General features: G+C 39.7%; 1 protein-coding gene across 8 annotated transcripts in view; it reads right to left on the bottom strand.

Annotated features, from left to right (window-relative positions):
* sash1a (SAM and SH3 domain containing 1a) overlaps positions 1-15,472 on the bottom strand; it is a 130,240-nt gene that overhangs the window by 25,353 nt on the left and 89,415 nt on the right. For 7 of the 8 annotated variants that reach the window (XM_043696467.2, XM_087991572.1, XM_043696465.2 and 4 more), the window contains 8 exons: positions 13,847-13,936; positions 11,174-11,286; positions 10,664-10,705; positions 10,293-10,394; positions 7,717-7,846; positions 4,001-4,371; positions 2,197-2,349; positions 653-791 (listed from right to left, as the gene is read on the bottom strand). In XM_043696467.2, coding sequence (XP_043552402.2) covers positions 653-791; positions 2,197-2,349; positions 4,001-4,371; positions 7,717-7,846; positions 10,293-10,394; positions 10,664-10,705; positions 11,174-11,286; positions 13,847-13,936 — 1,140 coding nt within the window. The remainder of the gene's footprint in view (positions 1-652; positions 792-2,196; positions 2,350-4,000; positions 4,372-7,716; positions 7,847-10,292; positions 10,395-10,663; positions 10,706-11,173; positions 11,287-13,846; positions 13,937-15,472) is intronic. The other variant, XM_043696466.2, reaches the window with a different exon arrangement.

Genomic DNA, 15,472 nt, shown 5'->3' with positions numbered 1-15,472 from the left:
AGTTTTCTGAAGACTTTAACTGTGATCATGTTTCTTACCTGAAATTTCAGGCCTAAGCTTCATGCAGATGCCTAGGGCCAGAAAATCATAAAACTCAAGGGTCTAAGCAGGAAAACCAGGGTCTACTTATATATTTTAATGATTCCCATTTTGAGTCAGTGTGTTGTAACTTAACAGTTTGTTTCTCTTCCTATTTGTGAACTGAAAAACATCAAGATACAGACACCTGCTGAAAATTGGATTGTCAATTTTGGTTGGGATTTCTGGAGATTTAATCACATGACCTCGTACCTCAAATATAAGTGGCTAAAAGAGATCAGAGACAAGGAATCCTACAGCGAGTAACTCACTTTGTGACACCCCTCTCCTCCATTCCGATCAATAACCCATCCCCATGACATTGCGCCTTTAACTGAAAATTCAAGTGAAAATCAAAGACTCTTTCTATCCTATTGTATTATTATCTCAACTGATTATAATAAATTTCCAAAGAAAATGACAAAAGAATATTAAACATTACTATGACTTTTCTCCCTGGTTGCTTCTAACAGTGTCATGAAGATTAATTTTCAATTTCTGAATCCTCCAGGACCACCTTGGAGATTTAGCCAACCAAACAGTTCCAACAACACTCAAGAAGCTTAACACTTACTCATTGAACTCTGCCCACTCAAGGAGCTCCGCAGACTCTCTACTGAGCCACCGCCAGTCAGCTTGGGCCTGTCTGGTTGGATAGACTTATCTGTTGAATCTTCAATCTGAGCAGTGGACATCACTCCTTCAGAAGGCAACTGGGGAGAAAGGGATCATATTGGTTGAACATTATGAAATCTCTTCCACCCTTTTGTTCTACTCTTCACACTGCTCCCCCAATTTTAATAATTTCACTTGAAATCAGGTACCTTCCAAAAAGCTAAAATAACAGAGATTCAAAGTGTTTGAGGGGTCCAGGTGCATAGACCATTAAAAAGCCACAGACAGGTATCGACAATAATTTAAACATCTAATGGAATACTTACACATCAAAGAAACTAGAATGCAAAGGGATAGAAGTCATGCAGCAGCACGTACAGCCCTGATTAGACTACACCTCAGGTGATCTGTTTAGTTCCGAGTACTACACTTTAGAGAAGATATAATGGGCTTTGCAGTGAATGCAGCTAACATCATTCTGCAACTTAGCATTGACCAGAAACTGAACTGAATTTGCCAAATAAATATAGTGGCTAAAAGAGCAGGTCAGACAAAGCCTGTACGCCATCTATAAGGCACATGTGAGGAGTGTGATGGCATACTCCCCACTTGCCTGGATGGGTACAGCTCCAACAACACTCATGAAGCTTGACACCATCCAGGTCAAAGCAGCGCACTTGATCGACACCACAACCGCAAACATCCACTCCCGACACTTAGTACCCAATGCTACTACTATCTACGATATACACTGCAGATATTCACCAAAGACCCTTAGACAACACCTTCCAAACTCATAATGCTACCATCCAGAAAGTCAAGGACAGTGAATACACTACCATCTGCAAGTTCCCCTCCAAGCCACTCACTTTTCTGACTTGGAAATGTATTACCAATCCTTCATTGTCACTGCATCCAAATCCTGCAACTCCCTCCCTAATGGCATTGTGGATCTCCCTACAGCAAATCGACTGCAGTAGTTCAAGAGTAGCTCATCAACACCTTCTCAAGGACAACCAGGGACAAACAATATAGGCTTTGTTGGCTGGACCAGTCTACGTCCCACGAATGAAGAAAAAGAAATAATTTTGTGTAAACTGCGGCTATTCCTTTCAAGAAAACAAAGTTATTAAAAATTCAATGCACAAAAGATGACGGAAATCTGGAAGAGGCTTCCACAAAGGGTACTGCATGCTAAATCAAGTCTCAATTTTAATTCTGAGATGGCTTTTTTTAACTAAGCAATATGGGATGGTGAAATTATAGATCAACCATGACCAACTAAGGTGGCAAATTATGGACAAGAGTCTAAATATTCCTCTGTTTCTGCATTCCCAATGTGGGAAGAAATGTCACAAGACACTCCATATGCTGACATGAGGAAAAACAAATGCTGAGCTGGTGTAGGAAAGATAACTAGGAGAAGTGACTGAAACGTTTGGTCATACAGAGGTTTTGGAGAAGGGTCTTAAAAAGAGATGAAGCAAAGGTGGGTTTACTTACGTGGGGGGGAGCAGTACCACTGTACGTCTTTGTAATCTTTCTCCTCACCGTCTCTTTCACCGACTTGACTTTCCTGCTCAGTGATTTCCGTGAATTTGTGGGGGATTTTGCTGTGTTCATTTTCTCATTGCTGACCTCTTCTTTACCAATGTTCTGGTGGGTAGAATAAAACATCATCACTTCATGGATGGAACTCAATGGAAATCTAATATTTCTCCAGCAAACTGTGGTAATCCTACAGATCAGAGTACATTTTTAAAAAAAAAAAATCTGAACAGTGAATTATGGTTAGCAAATTAGGCCACGTTCCTATTGACCAATTTGCACGCTTATTGTGACAACGTCCTATTGTTATACTGTATCTTAAACATGTTGATATGTAGTACAGAAACACAGTAGTCATTTTACTGCAGTAGGAATCCTGAGGGTTGAGTTAATAATCCAGAGAATGAGAGCCCAAATCCTACTGCGACAGTTTGAGAAATTGAATTCAGTTTTAATAGTCTGGTAATAAAAAGCAAGCATCAGCAAAAGTAACTGTCCAACTGTTGTAAAAATTTAACAGGTTCACTAATACTCTGAGGGAAAGAAACCTACCTGTAGGTGACTCCAGTCCTGCACCAATATGGTAGAATCTTAACAACCCAGCAAGCTCTTCAGTTCTATCAAACTTCTACCTGCATTTATGAAGCTGGCCCAGCATAATCACCTCAAACAACCAGGGGTGAAATATCATCAGTGGTGTGATGTAGAGAAATTTAGCAGCCGAGTGGGATACAGCAAGATCCCACATGTAACAATGATGGAACAACTGGCAGCGTGCACAGGAACCATCTCTCGGCAATTTTAATGTTGTCTGTGGGACCTTGTTGTGATTTTTGGCAATTTGCGGCGACAGGAGTCACTTCAAGAGGAAGGAGATCAGAAATCCATAGCGTGTAAACAAATGCACCTCAATCTCTGCAGTCGGGTGCAATGGGTCTATAATGTGAAATTCACAATCATTGAAGTTATGGGCATCAAAACAAAAGGAACTTTAGCTCTTGGCCACTCAAGATTGAAAAGCAGCAAGGAGACACCTCACTATCGGGCCACCAGGGGTTAAAATTTCTTATGAGAAACACGACTGTAATCACATAGGTTCATCACTCTGAGATTTCCAAGTTCTGGTTCTTCCAGCAACCCCATCCAAACACAGCACACAGAATAACTGGTTAAAGATTCAGTGAAGTATCAGGATAGAAATACAGAGGAAAAGCAGGATTCACTTGTCTGCATTTAATTTCATTTGTTCTGTCCACTTACACATATTGTTGAATATCTGGTATCGCTTCATGGTATCACTTACTATTGCACAGAGTTACTCAATCAACAATTTTTCAACAAACATTCGAACAAATTAGTCAATGCCAATAATATGTTCTTCACATGCCTCCTATCAATACCTGGGTTTTGCCCTTGTGTTTGGTTCGCCTACCCTTTATTGCATCAGTGCGGTTCACCTCAACTGGTGACAAATTCCACAACCGTACCACTCTTTCAGTAAAGCAGCTTTCAATTCTGGTGAAATGTCACAGTCCTGAAACATTAATTCTATTTCTCTGTTCACAAGTGCTATCAGATCATGTTTCCATCATTTCTTGCTTTACCTCAGATTTGCAAAGCTTTGGCAATTCACTTTAATTTAAATTATTTTGCTTTGGCTGCTTATTCAAAGAGCTGTCACAAACACAATAGTTTAAATGGCCTACTTCGTGAATATAACCCTTTAAGACTAATTAGTTTTGCCACAAAATACACTTACCCCTTGATCCTGAACAGTTACTCCCTTACCCACCTCACTGTCAGTCAGTGAGCGGGATACCTTGTGTAACTTGTCTTCTCCACACTCTGAATCAGAGGACGTTTTTCCTGATTTCTTCGGGGGCCTTGTAGTGCTGGGTTCAGCGGTCGTGTGAAAAGGTTTGACAAACCTCTTCCCCAGCCGCCCTTCCAGGCTGCTGGAAGATGGAGATCGGCAAACAGCCAAAGGTGCAGGATCTTCCACAGACTGTTTCTGCAGTGTCTTGTTCGAGTACAGCTGCTTTCTGATGGCCTTCGACCCCATGTGATTCACCGATCTTTCATCGTGTATTGGGTCCAACTGTTTGTCACATGTCCCATCGCAAGTGTTTTCTGAGGCAGAAGGTAAGGCAGACAAGAAACCGATCACTCACTCTGAACTAATTCTTCCAGTATTCTAAAGTATTATTCAAGGACACACAAGTTGAGTCAGAGATTTGATGCAACAGCTTCATTTCATTTCACTGACAGATAATCAGCATACCTGCATAGATTTGATCTTTTAACAAATAAACTTGCAAAACAATTTGGAAAGAATAGTTAAGTCAGTTCTCAGTTATTTTATTAAACAATTTTTCTTTCTGCGTCGCACTCTCAGTTGTCTGAACTTGCTGGGGTGGGAACCTGTGTTACCTGCTTTTCATGAAATGGAATGTTGTGCAGTAGGTTTTCTACTTGCAGATTTTTTGCACATGTAACATAATGAACAGTTCTTAAATTAAGCTCTAATGAAAGACCAGTATTCTGAAACACTGTCTCTGATTCTGCTGACAGGTTGACTGAGTGTTCACAGTATTTTAAACAGTGACTCACTTAAATCTCTGGCTCCTCCAAGATCTTACCTCCAGTAAAACATTTATGGCCACCTTCCAGAGTGGTAGTTTTCTGAAGTAACAAGCAGCTGACAGTAACTTTCTGGCACAGGAGTCAGCTACTTATGCAAGACGTGAGGCTTGACTTGTTTAGCATTGAATAGGACCCTACCTGACAAAAGCATGCAGATGGAAGGAGATTCTCTGGTGAAGACAGCGAGAATCTTGCTTTCAAGATCATCTGCTTGTTTAAACTCATATTATGATACCAACATTTTAAGAGTACATAGTCTCAACACTCGCAGTTTTCTAATTATGACAATACTTTAAAATAGCAAGAATTACATGCCACATTTACATATATTAAATAATTGTAGTAATGATGTGATGCCAAAAAGGGCTGTAGCATAGACAACAACAGAGTATGGTGCAGGTTTGGAACTTTAACTACATTAGAAACGTTACAACCTTGGGCTATTTAAGGAGGTTCTTGCACTGATTAGGCATTTAAGTCTGCATGTGGCCACATTCAAAATGCCAACAACACTAAGTCGTTTTCCAGCCTTACAAAAAGGACTACATTGCAACAATCTGCTCATTTTACCTTTAAAATTTATTCATGGCTCAATGCAGGTGCTCACACCTGAGACAGAAGATTGTGGGTTCAAGTTCCAGTCCTGAAACTGAAGCACATTATCGAGGTTGATACCTCAGCACAGCACTCAGGGCATACTGTGCTTTTAGAGGTGCCATCTTTTGGCTAAGATGTTAAACAGAGGACCTGCCTGTCCTTTCAGCGGAACACAAGAGACCCCACAGCACAATACTGAAATATAGCAAGGGAGCTCTCTCTCGTGTTCTGGACAGATTTATTCTTCTAACATCATCACTAAATCAGACTATCTGGTCACTTATCTCCTTGCACTCAACAAGTTATCATAAATAGCAAAGTGCTCCTGCTATTTTTGTGTTAAACATTTGAAAACACTTTTGAAATATGTAATTGACTGTGAAGTACTTTCAGGAAAAGAAACACATTCAGGTAAAGAAAAGCATCAGATAAATCAAGTCAGTACTTTTTTAAAAGTAGAACTTCAGCAATTTTATAAAGCAACATCTGTAAAGGCAAGTTCTGTTATGTATAGTGTTGGGGTGCTGTCCCTTTACGAAAGCCAGTCATGTTGGGTCCAGTTTAGAACCAGCTGTGATGGTGTGAGCAGTGTTAGCTCAGATTTACAATTTGTCCACCTTGTACATAATTCCTAGTTCCAAAGGTGGACAAATTGTAAATCTGAACTAACACTTTATTGACACTGCTCACACCATCATAGCTGGTTCTAAACTGGACCCAACATGACTGGCTTTTGTAAAGGGACAGCACTCCAACACCATATATAACAGAACCTGCCTTTACAGATGTTGCTTTATAAAATTGCTGAAGTTCTAATTTTTAAAAAGTACTGACTTGATTTATCTGATGCTTTTCTTTACCTGAATGTGTTTCTTTTCCTGAAAGTACTTCATAGTCAATTACATATTCCAATATAACAAGTTTCAAAGCAAATTTCCTCCTAAACCTCAATGCATGATGCAAGCCCAATTATTCATAAATGTGAAGGTGGAGGGAGGACTAGAGCGTCACTGCATGTACTCAAAGAAATTTCATATATACTAAAGGATAATGGAAATGATTCCATGTGTGGAGGTACATTCAAAGGGAGCAGGTTGGTGAGTCAGCATCATAACACTACAGACTTATGATGAAATTATGCTTTGTTTAAACTTGTTTAAACAAATGCAATTGATCAACTACCCTTATCTCCAACTGCAGTAATAACTGACAGATGAGAACTAACCCAGATGGAAGAACATCCAGCAACTTCAAGCCATTTTAAGGGTAATATTGAAAACTTAAAGCTCCAGATTATTGATGGAAGTGAGTCAACTCAAACTCAGGGTTAGTTCTCATCTTTTATCTTCTCCCAGCCAGATTCTGAATAGGTCATACAACATAGGATTTTTGCTTTCTTGCTACAATGGCGCAAGTTTGAATTGAATTGTATTAGAAAAGCATCCATCATAAAAAGGGAATAGTCTGAACATTTAACATAATGGTGCATCAGTCAGTCGGTCCAGATAAAGACACAGAGCAAGTAGAAGGTACTTTGGTCACAGCTTTTCAATTCTACATTGGCCAACATAACATCTGCACTTAAAGGATAGATTAAGCCAATAGTAGACGAGCAGTCCAGCATTAGTTGAGGGCAACCCATTGAATCTATAATCAGAGATAAAAATAGTGAGAATGAAGAAGTACGCTGATCAACTGAAAGACAGCCAGCATGGATTGTTAAAGCCAAATCATGTTAAACAGGCTTAATTAGAGCTTTTCTTTTTAGAAAGTGGTAAGATGAATTTCTGAAGAAATGTACTAAGAGGTAATGTACTCAAACTTTTCAAAAGCGTTTGAAGTAGTATTGCGGAAGAGGTCTGTAATAGGCTAAGAGGAAATAAAGCCACATTGATAGAAAGTTGGCTGATGGTCAGGAAACAAAGGTGAAGTAAAAGGTTTTGGACTGAAAAGTCACTGAACTGAAATGCTAACTCTGTCTGACTCTCTCACATCAGTTACTTGACCTGCCATTCGTAGCATTTCTATTTTTATTTCAAGTTTCTAGCATCTACAGTATTTTGCTTTTCTCATTGGTAAAAGGTGTTGTTTGGATTGAAGAATAGTTACCCTTAGGGTGACAGCTGGTTCCACTTAAGGTACGAATTAGGTTCTTAATCAGAATAATAATTTGATTCTTGGTCATACATTATGTCAGATTATATCAAACCTTCAATGGAATATCCCCCCGCTCACCTCCAGTAGATGAAGTCTTCAGTTCATCCACTTTCATCAGTTTCTTTTTTGATCTGCGCTTTGAAGAAACTAACTTGTGGAACCTCTTGAACTTCACCTCCTGGACATCATCATCTAGCTGCTCCCATATCTGAACAGGTGGGAATGAATGAAGATTTAGTTTAAGATGAAGTTAATTTGAGAGCTCTTTCTGATTCATGGAATCAAATGTGCCGTGTTGAATATATATCCATGCCCTAACGGATGGTAGCAGCTGTTTATACTGTAATTAGTGGCTCCTGGGGTCTTGGATTGGTAAGAAATCAAATTTTACAGATTAGAAAGAAGCTCATGGTAGACACATATAGCTTTCAAATGTGACTGGGAAGGAATGTGTAGGCTTACTGGACAAAGGGATAAGTAGGTCAGAAGAAAGCGTGGAGGCTGAATGGACAGGGAAAAAGTGAGAGGGTGGAGGGGTGATGGAAAAGGATGGAGGGCAGAGATACTAGGTGGGGGGGGGGGGCAGCAGAGTGAGAAGGCAGAGGGCAGGTGGGGGGGGAGGGGCAGTGACAACTACCAATGCAACTTTATGGACAAATAACACTAATATTGCACCTTAAGGAAAAGAGATAAACTAAGTCCAAAGTACAAAGTAAATAATGAAGGGTGAGAATGGGGATTGCAGGGAAAGAAATAAAGTTTAGAAAACTAAAAACAAAGTGGTCAAAGTCTATATAAATCCTCCTGAACAGGACACAACTATAAAAGATTCAACACAGTGGCGCACAGCACCTTCTCCCAGACAATGAGGGATGGGCTATAAATGCTGGTATCTCACAAAAATCAATAAAAACAAACTATAGAATGTGTAAGAGAAACTCTCAGGTAATAATAACAGAATATATTCTTCACATTAATGAAAGGTAGACTAACGAGGGAAACATGACATTAGAAAATTAGATTAAATAAAAGACAATGGCATTTGATTTAGAAAGAGGGAGATAATTGAAAAACTAATCAGACCTAGAGAAGATAAACCCATAGATTTGAATAGACTACAATAACAAAAAGAAAAAAAAATCAGGGTAGAGGTAGCAGGCACTCTCATACAAGCAGATATAAACAGGTCGTTCTGATATAATATGCATTTCGGTAACACAAATTTGCTATAACACAATTGACAAATAGGGGACACTGTTTATAAGTGCAAAGTTTTGAAGTGTGTATTGGTTATAACGTGATTCCGGCCCTATTAGTTTAAAAGGTGCTGCTACTACATGATTTTCTTATAACACAAGATTGCACGAGAACGGAACAACCGCATTCGAGCGGAACTGACTGTAAATTGATTAACAATGGGAATAGGTTGTTAATATTATTCCAATATTTAACGAGGTTGATACAACAAGTCCATAGAACCATAGAACAAGTAGCAGTTAGAAATAAATGGAAGCCTCAATTTTTGTTTTAGGGAAAACATCTGGACCTGAAAATATAACCAGAATTAGTCACAGCTTTCAAAAAGGAACAATATGCTTACCAATTTTTTAAAAATTCCTCAAATAAGTGACAGAAAGAGAAGGCAAGAATAATGCAATAGATTTAACACAGTTGGATTTTCAAAAAAAATCTTCCAGGAGTACCGCATAATAGATTAAAGATTTAGATTACTTTTTTTTAAAGATTACTTACAGTGTGGAAACAGGCCCTTCGGCCCAACAAGTCCACACCAACTCTCCAAAGATCAACCCACCCAGGCCCATTCCCCTCCATTTACTCCTTCACCTAACACTACAGGCAATTTAGCATGGCCAATTCACCTGACCTGCACATCTTTGGACTGTGGGAGGAAACCGGAGCACCCATAGGAAACCCACGCAGACACAGGGAGAACATGCAAACTCCACACAGACAGTTGCCCGAGGCAGGAATTGAACCCGGGTCTCTGGCGCTGTGAGGCAGCAGTGCTAACCATTGTGCCACCGTGCTGCCCCAAAAGGATGATGGCCAGATCGTGTGGAGTTTGGGATGAGGAGCAGATTGCATGTGGAGTTATTTCCCGGATGGAGTAGGAGTAAAGGGTTGGTATTCAAACTGATAAAAAGGTGGGAAGTGGTGTTCTACAGGCTGTGATCACCATCGTTCATTATTTCCATCGCTAGTTTGGCTGTGGGATTTGAAAATCCAATTTTAATGCTTTTGGATGATACCAATTTCAATGACATAATTAATACAGATGATAAATCAGACAAAATACAAGAAGGAATTAATAAATTTGCAGAATGCGTAATCAGGAAATGAATTTCAATATAGATAACGGTCAGGCAATGCATTTCGACACAAAGAAAACAAATTGCATACTTGTGAGATGAGTTTTAATGGAGGAGAGAAGCCAAGGCATTTAGGGGGACACAGATCATCAGAAGTAGCAGTGCAGATTAATAAGGCTGCAAAAAAAAGTATTTCTTGATAGACAGTTTCTCTAAACCTATTATGGTTCCATTTATGGAGATGTCTGACGCTATGAAAATGCAATATGAAGGCATGTCTTTTGTTCCAAAGTATTTCCCAGTATTAAAACAAACTTTACTCACACCACCATCAGACGACTCGTCCCATGGCTCATGTGCGCCACCTGCTGATTGAGTTGAATCCATGCTCAGGGACAGCCTGCTGTGGCATTCATATTCTTTGAGCTGGAAAATAAGTCATAGTCAACTTTCCTTGTGAGTAATAAAACCCAGGAATAAAAGATCAAACTCTGAGTTTCATTAATAACGATTAGAATTAGTTTTGGCTCAATAGTATTTCACTCCTTCTGAGTCAGAAGGTTGTGGCTTCACTTCCCACTTGAGAGACTTAGGCACATATATTCCAAGCTGAATCACTTAGGGATTGTTTGCAGGAACTTGCATTCTGAAAATTTGCTGCTGCTTTCCTACAACACAAGAGCAATGACACTTACCAAGCACTCCATTGGCTGTATTCTGAGAGTTTGAAAGGTGTCCTATAAATGCAATGTTGCTGATTAGTACATATCCATAACAGCAGAGAACAACAGAATTAAGTATTCCAGGTTAGAAAGCACCACGCCTGGAAGAATTGCCTCACAGATCCCTGAGTCTATTCTCACAGATGGAAATGGTAGTAAAATGGTGGTAAAATCTAACATTTAGATCTGGAATTACCTGTGGAAATAACATCAGAATTTCCACTAAAAGTTATCCAAAGTTACCGTCATTCTGCTGCTATCTAAACTCATTTCTTTTATCATTTCAATAACACACAGTAAAATATAAAAGCAAGCGTAATTACCCAAAATACAACAAACAAATCAGGTCTGAGGCAAATCTCTGGACTGGGCTTTGAACACACAACCTTCTGACTCAGTAGCTGTTAAGAAAACAGTGCGTAAAGTAAGTTGGCTAATATGGCGATCAGTTAGATTAACCTGGGCAAGAGGTGTCTGTATTACCTTAACAAGTGCCTCCTCTATCGTTATCATCTTTTCTTTGACCATCATCATCAGTTCAATGCGATCCTCATCACTCATGGTAATCTCACTGGCCACAAATCCAACATCATCGCCTTTAAAAAGTCAATAAGAAAAAAATTGGATTTGGGGCAATGGAGAGAGAGAAAACAAAGAATTATTGTTATTCAAGAGCTTTGATAATATGATTTCAGTAGATGACCTGCCAAACAAGCTCAGTGGAAGAGGAGCGAAAACTAAACAAGGGTTTTTAAACTCCCGTAACCAAAAACAAATTAGGTAAATCATCATAGAATCTTGCAGCACAGAAAGTGTCATTTAGCTAATTGTTCCTTTAAAATAAGGCTATTATGTTTTTAAAATGGTGGTAAACTCATTAAAATGCTGCAGTTTTGTGATGCGCATGGTACTAATTTTCATGCTGCAGTGCTGACCAGAATACACCATTCTTTGGTCAGAAACTAACAGAGGTCCAGATCTAGCTCTACATATCACATAGGAAAGTCACATACACTGGGGTAGGTTAGAGCAGGACACAATGCTTATCATTAAGTCTGTCACTGTTTAACCAAACACTTTAAACAAGTAAATCAAAATGTTTTAGTATGATGTTAAATAAATCTGTCCTGTACTTTTTATCTATCCTTAGCCTGGTAAAGGCCACCATTAGGGATAATCCTGGCAATTACAGACCAGTCTTACGCCTGTGGTGGGCAAAGTATTGGAGAGGATTCCGAGACACGCGGTATGCCTCATGAACCTTATTGAATTCTTTGAAGATGTGGCAAAACACACTGATGAAGGTAGAGCAATGGATGTGGTGCACATGGATTTTAGCAAGACATTTGATAAGGTTCCCCATGGTAGGCTCATTCAGAAAGTAAGGAGACATGGGATACAGGGAAATCTGGTTGTCTGGATACAGAATTGTCAGGCCCATAGGAGACAGAGGGTGATGGTAGATGTAAAGTATTCAGCCTGGAACTCAATGACCAGTGGTGTTCCACAGGGATCCGTTCTGGGATCTCTGCTCTACGTGATCTTTATAAATGACTTGGATGAGGAATAGTAAGTTTGCCAATGACACAAATGTTGGTGGAGAGCTGTTGTAGGTTGCAACGGGACACTGACACTGTGCAGAAGTGGGCTGGTAAGTGGCAGATGGAGTTTAACCTGGAAAATTGAAGTCAGTCACTTTGGAAGGTCAAATTTGAATGCAGAATACAGGGTTAAGGGCAGGACTCCTGGCAGTGTGGAGGAGCACAGGGATTTTGGGGTCCATGTTCATAGATCCCTCAAAGTTGCCACCCAAGTTGTTAAGAAGGCCTATGGTGTGTTGGCTTTCATTAGCAGGGGATTGAGTTTAAGAGCCAAGAGGTTATGCTGCAGCTCTATAGAGCCCTGGTTAGACCACACTTGGAATATTGTGTTCAGCTCTGGTCACCTCATTATAGGAAAGATGTGGATGCTTTAGAGAGGGTGCAGAGGAGATTTGCCAGGATGCTGCCTGGGCTGGAGGGATCTACGGCTTTTCTCACTGCAGTGAAGGAGAATGAGAGGTGACTTGTTTGAGGTGTACAAGATGTTAAGAGGCATAGACAGAGTGGATAGTCAGAGACCTTTCCCGATGGTGGAAATGTCTATCATAAGGGACATAATTTTTAGGGATATGAAGGTAGGTTTAGGGGAGATGCCAGAGGCAGGTTCTTTACACAGAAAGTGGTGGGTGCGTGGAATGCACTGCCAGCAGTGGTAGTAGAGTCAGATATATTAGGGACATTTAAGTGACTCTTGGATAGGCTCATGGAAGTTAGTACAATGAAGGGTATGTAGGTTAGTCTGATTTTAGAGTAAGTAAAAGGTCAGCAGAACATTGAGGGGCGAAGATCCTGTACTGTGTTGTACTGCTCTATGTCCTATCTCTATTTGTTTACTGTTGATCATATATCTCATCTGTTATATTCCAGTTAGTCAAATAATGATGCTAGGGGAATGTGATGTCAGTTTAACTCCCCATTTTTCACCCTGTTTATCTGGATATTGGGCAGTTCCCTTCCTCAAAATAGCGTAAGTGGATCTACATCCCAAGGACTGCAGTGGTTCAAGACAGTAGCTCACCACAACTTCTCAAGGGAAGTAAATGCTGGTCTAGCCAGCAATCTCCACATCCCATGAATGAATAATGAAATAATTTAAAGATATGCTTTGTACAGATCCAGTGGTGATTGGAGAATGACACCAAACTCTGGGATGTATCCAAGCACTAGAAATTGCAACTGTGTTTATTACAGGAAAGATCTCCACTATAGCTTCCAGTAGGTAGGATTGCCAATTCTTACTGAACTTGGAGGGTTCATCAAATGATATCATACCTCCATCTGCTCCTCTCAGTTGAGCAGTATTTTTTTCCTTCCAACTTTAACCTATAATTAATAAAAAAATTCAAAGCAACTTAAATGCTGCATTTTTATTCAATACCTCCTGGGAGAGGCTTGAAGCAGTATCCAGGGGATTAATCTTTAATTCATGGAAATCCCAGGACAATCCCAAAGGATTGGCACTCTAACAATGAGGCTTTAAACTCAAGTTCCTGCCCCATTGCACAGTTGGCACAAATACAAGCAGGAATGAGAACTCCCTCCATAACAGTTTTACCTTTGCACAGTTCCCGCACTGCATTCCCTTTCTGTGTTTTTCGAAATCCCTGCCAAAAGGATTTATTTTTCTTTTTGCAGTCACTACTTCCTGTAAGAAGAACACAAAATAGTCAAACTGTACTGAACTCTTTCCCTATTTTTCTTACTTACTAATCTTAACATTCAAATTTGTGCCCACAGAAAGTCTCATGTGTCTGAACAAAATATGGCCACTTCCTGTGGCATTGTTGGTTTACCGTGACCTGAGGACCAAGCTCAGTACCAATGTTCACCCTGCCCCAAGTTTGGAAGTACCATGTCCTATATTTACCCTGATTAGGCAGGACAGTCTTCAGTGGTTGGTTACAGCAATTCAGAAGGCATTGTTGTGCAACTGAGAACATAGGTAGGCCAAACAATGTTAAAAACAGCAGGTTCCATTCCCTAGAGGACATTAGGAAGCCAGTTGAGTTTTTACAATGATCCAAAAGCTTCATGATGACATTTACTGTTACCAGACTTTTCTGTCCTGAATTTTAAAACAGAACCCAATTACTCTGAAAGTTGAATGCATTCTGTGAATTATTAGTGCAAGGTTCTGAATTACTAGACTAATAACATGAACAATATACAAACCTACTATTAACTGCAGTAAAGGTGAACGTCTCACTCCATGATTGACAGTACATAATTAGGTGTTTGAACCATTCCTTCATTTCCACAGGATATTGACTCGTCAGCCCCCAATTTATCCTCTCCACCAATTCAACTGCAACACCAGGTTACTTTGGGTCATGTCAAGAAAGATTTGGGACTCAAGGGCTCAGGCACCCGAGTCCTGAGGTGTTCATAGGAACTGGAGAGGCCCCTTCAACCCTTAAACCCGTTTCACTACTTCATGAGATTATGGCTGATCTGTATCCTAACTCCGCCCAACTTGGCTCCTGATGCCTCACAGCCTCAATTAACAAACATTTAAAAGTATTAATGCTGCCAGCACTTCCTACCTCTTGTGGCAGTACGTTCCATACTTTTACAGTATTATATGCAAACATTTCACTATAATAATCTGGCTCTCAATTTAAGATTATGCTCCCTTGTCCTTACGTCCCCCACAAACCAAAAAGGTTTGTCAATTCCTTTCAAAATCCTCATCAATATTCCACATTTACAAGCTTAATTTATTCATCTTGATTCATAATCTAATTCTTGGATCAAGGGACAAAGTTTTCTGCATTCCTTCAAGTACTGAATATATCCTTTCTAAAGTGTCAGAGCCATAACTCTTTACAGCACAATTGTCTACTCACCAGGACTTTGCTGTTGCAAAACCTCCTTGTTTTTATATTCTACTGGGTCTTCTTGACTTGGTCAGATTAGGGAGTAAAATTTATATTCATATTACACATTAAGAACCCCAAGGTGTTTCACAGGGTTGGGGCAAAGGTTGAGACATCAATAAGATTTTGGTGAATAGACTTTTAAGAAAGGGTGAAAACTGTTAAACATCAGAAGTTAAATGTTGGTTAGGCAGAGTTCAGGTATATATTCTTCTAGTCAGGTCTTTATTCCAACTCTCACACTAACCACTCCTCCTTAGTGATTACTTGTTCCCCATGTACACCCAGTCAAGTTCTCATCCAAT

This window comes from Chiloscyllium plagiosum, unplaced genomic scaffold (genome assembly GCF_037043375.1).
Source record: "Chiloscyllium plagiosum isolate Xiang-an unplaced genomic scaffold, Cpla_swu_hap1 HiC_scaffold_10, whole genome shotgun sequence".
NCBI classification, from domain to species: domain Eukaryota; kingdom Metazoa; phylum Chordata; class Chondrichthyes; order Orectolobiformes; family Hemiscylliidae; genus Chiloscyllium; species Chiloscyllium plagiosum.
This window is presented reverse-complemented; position numbering and strand designations above follow the sequence as displayed.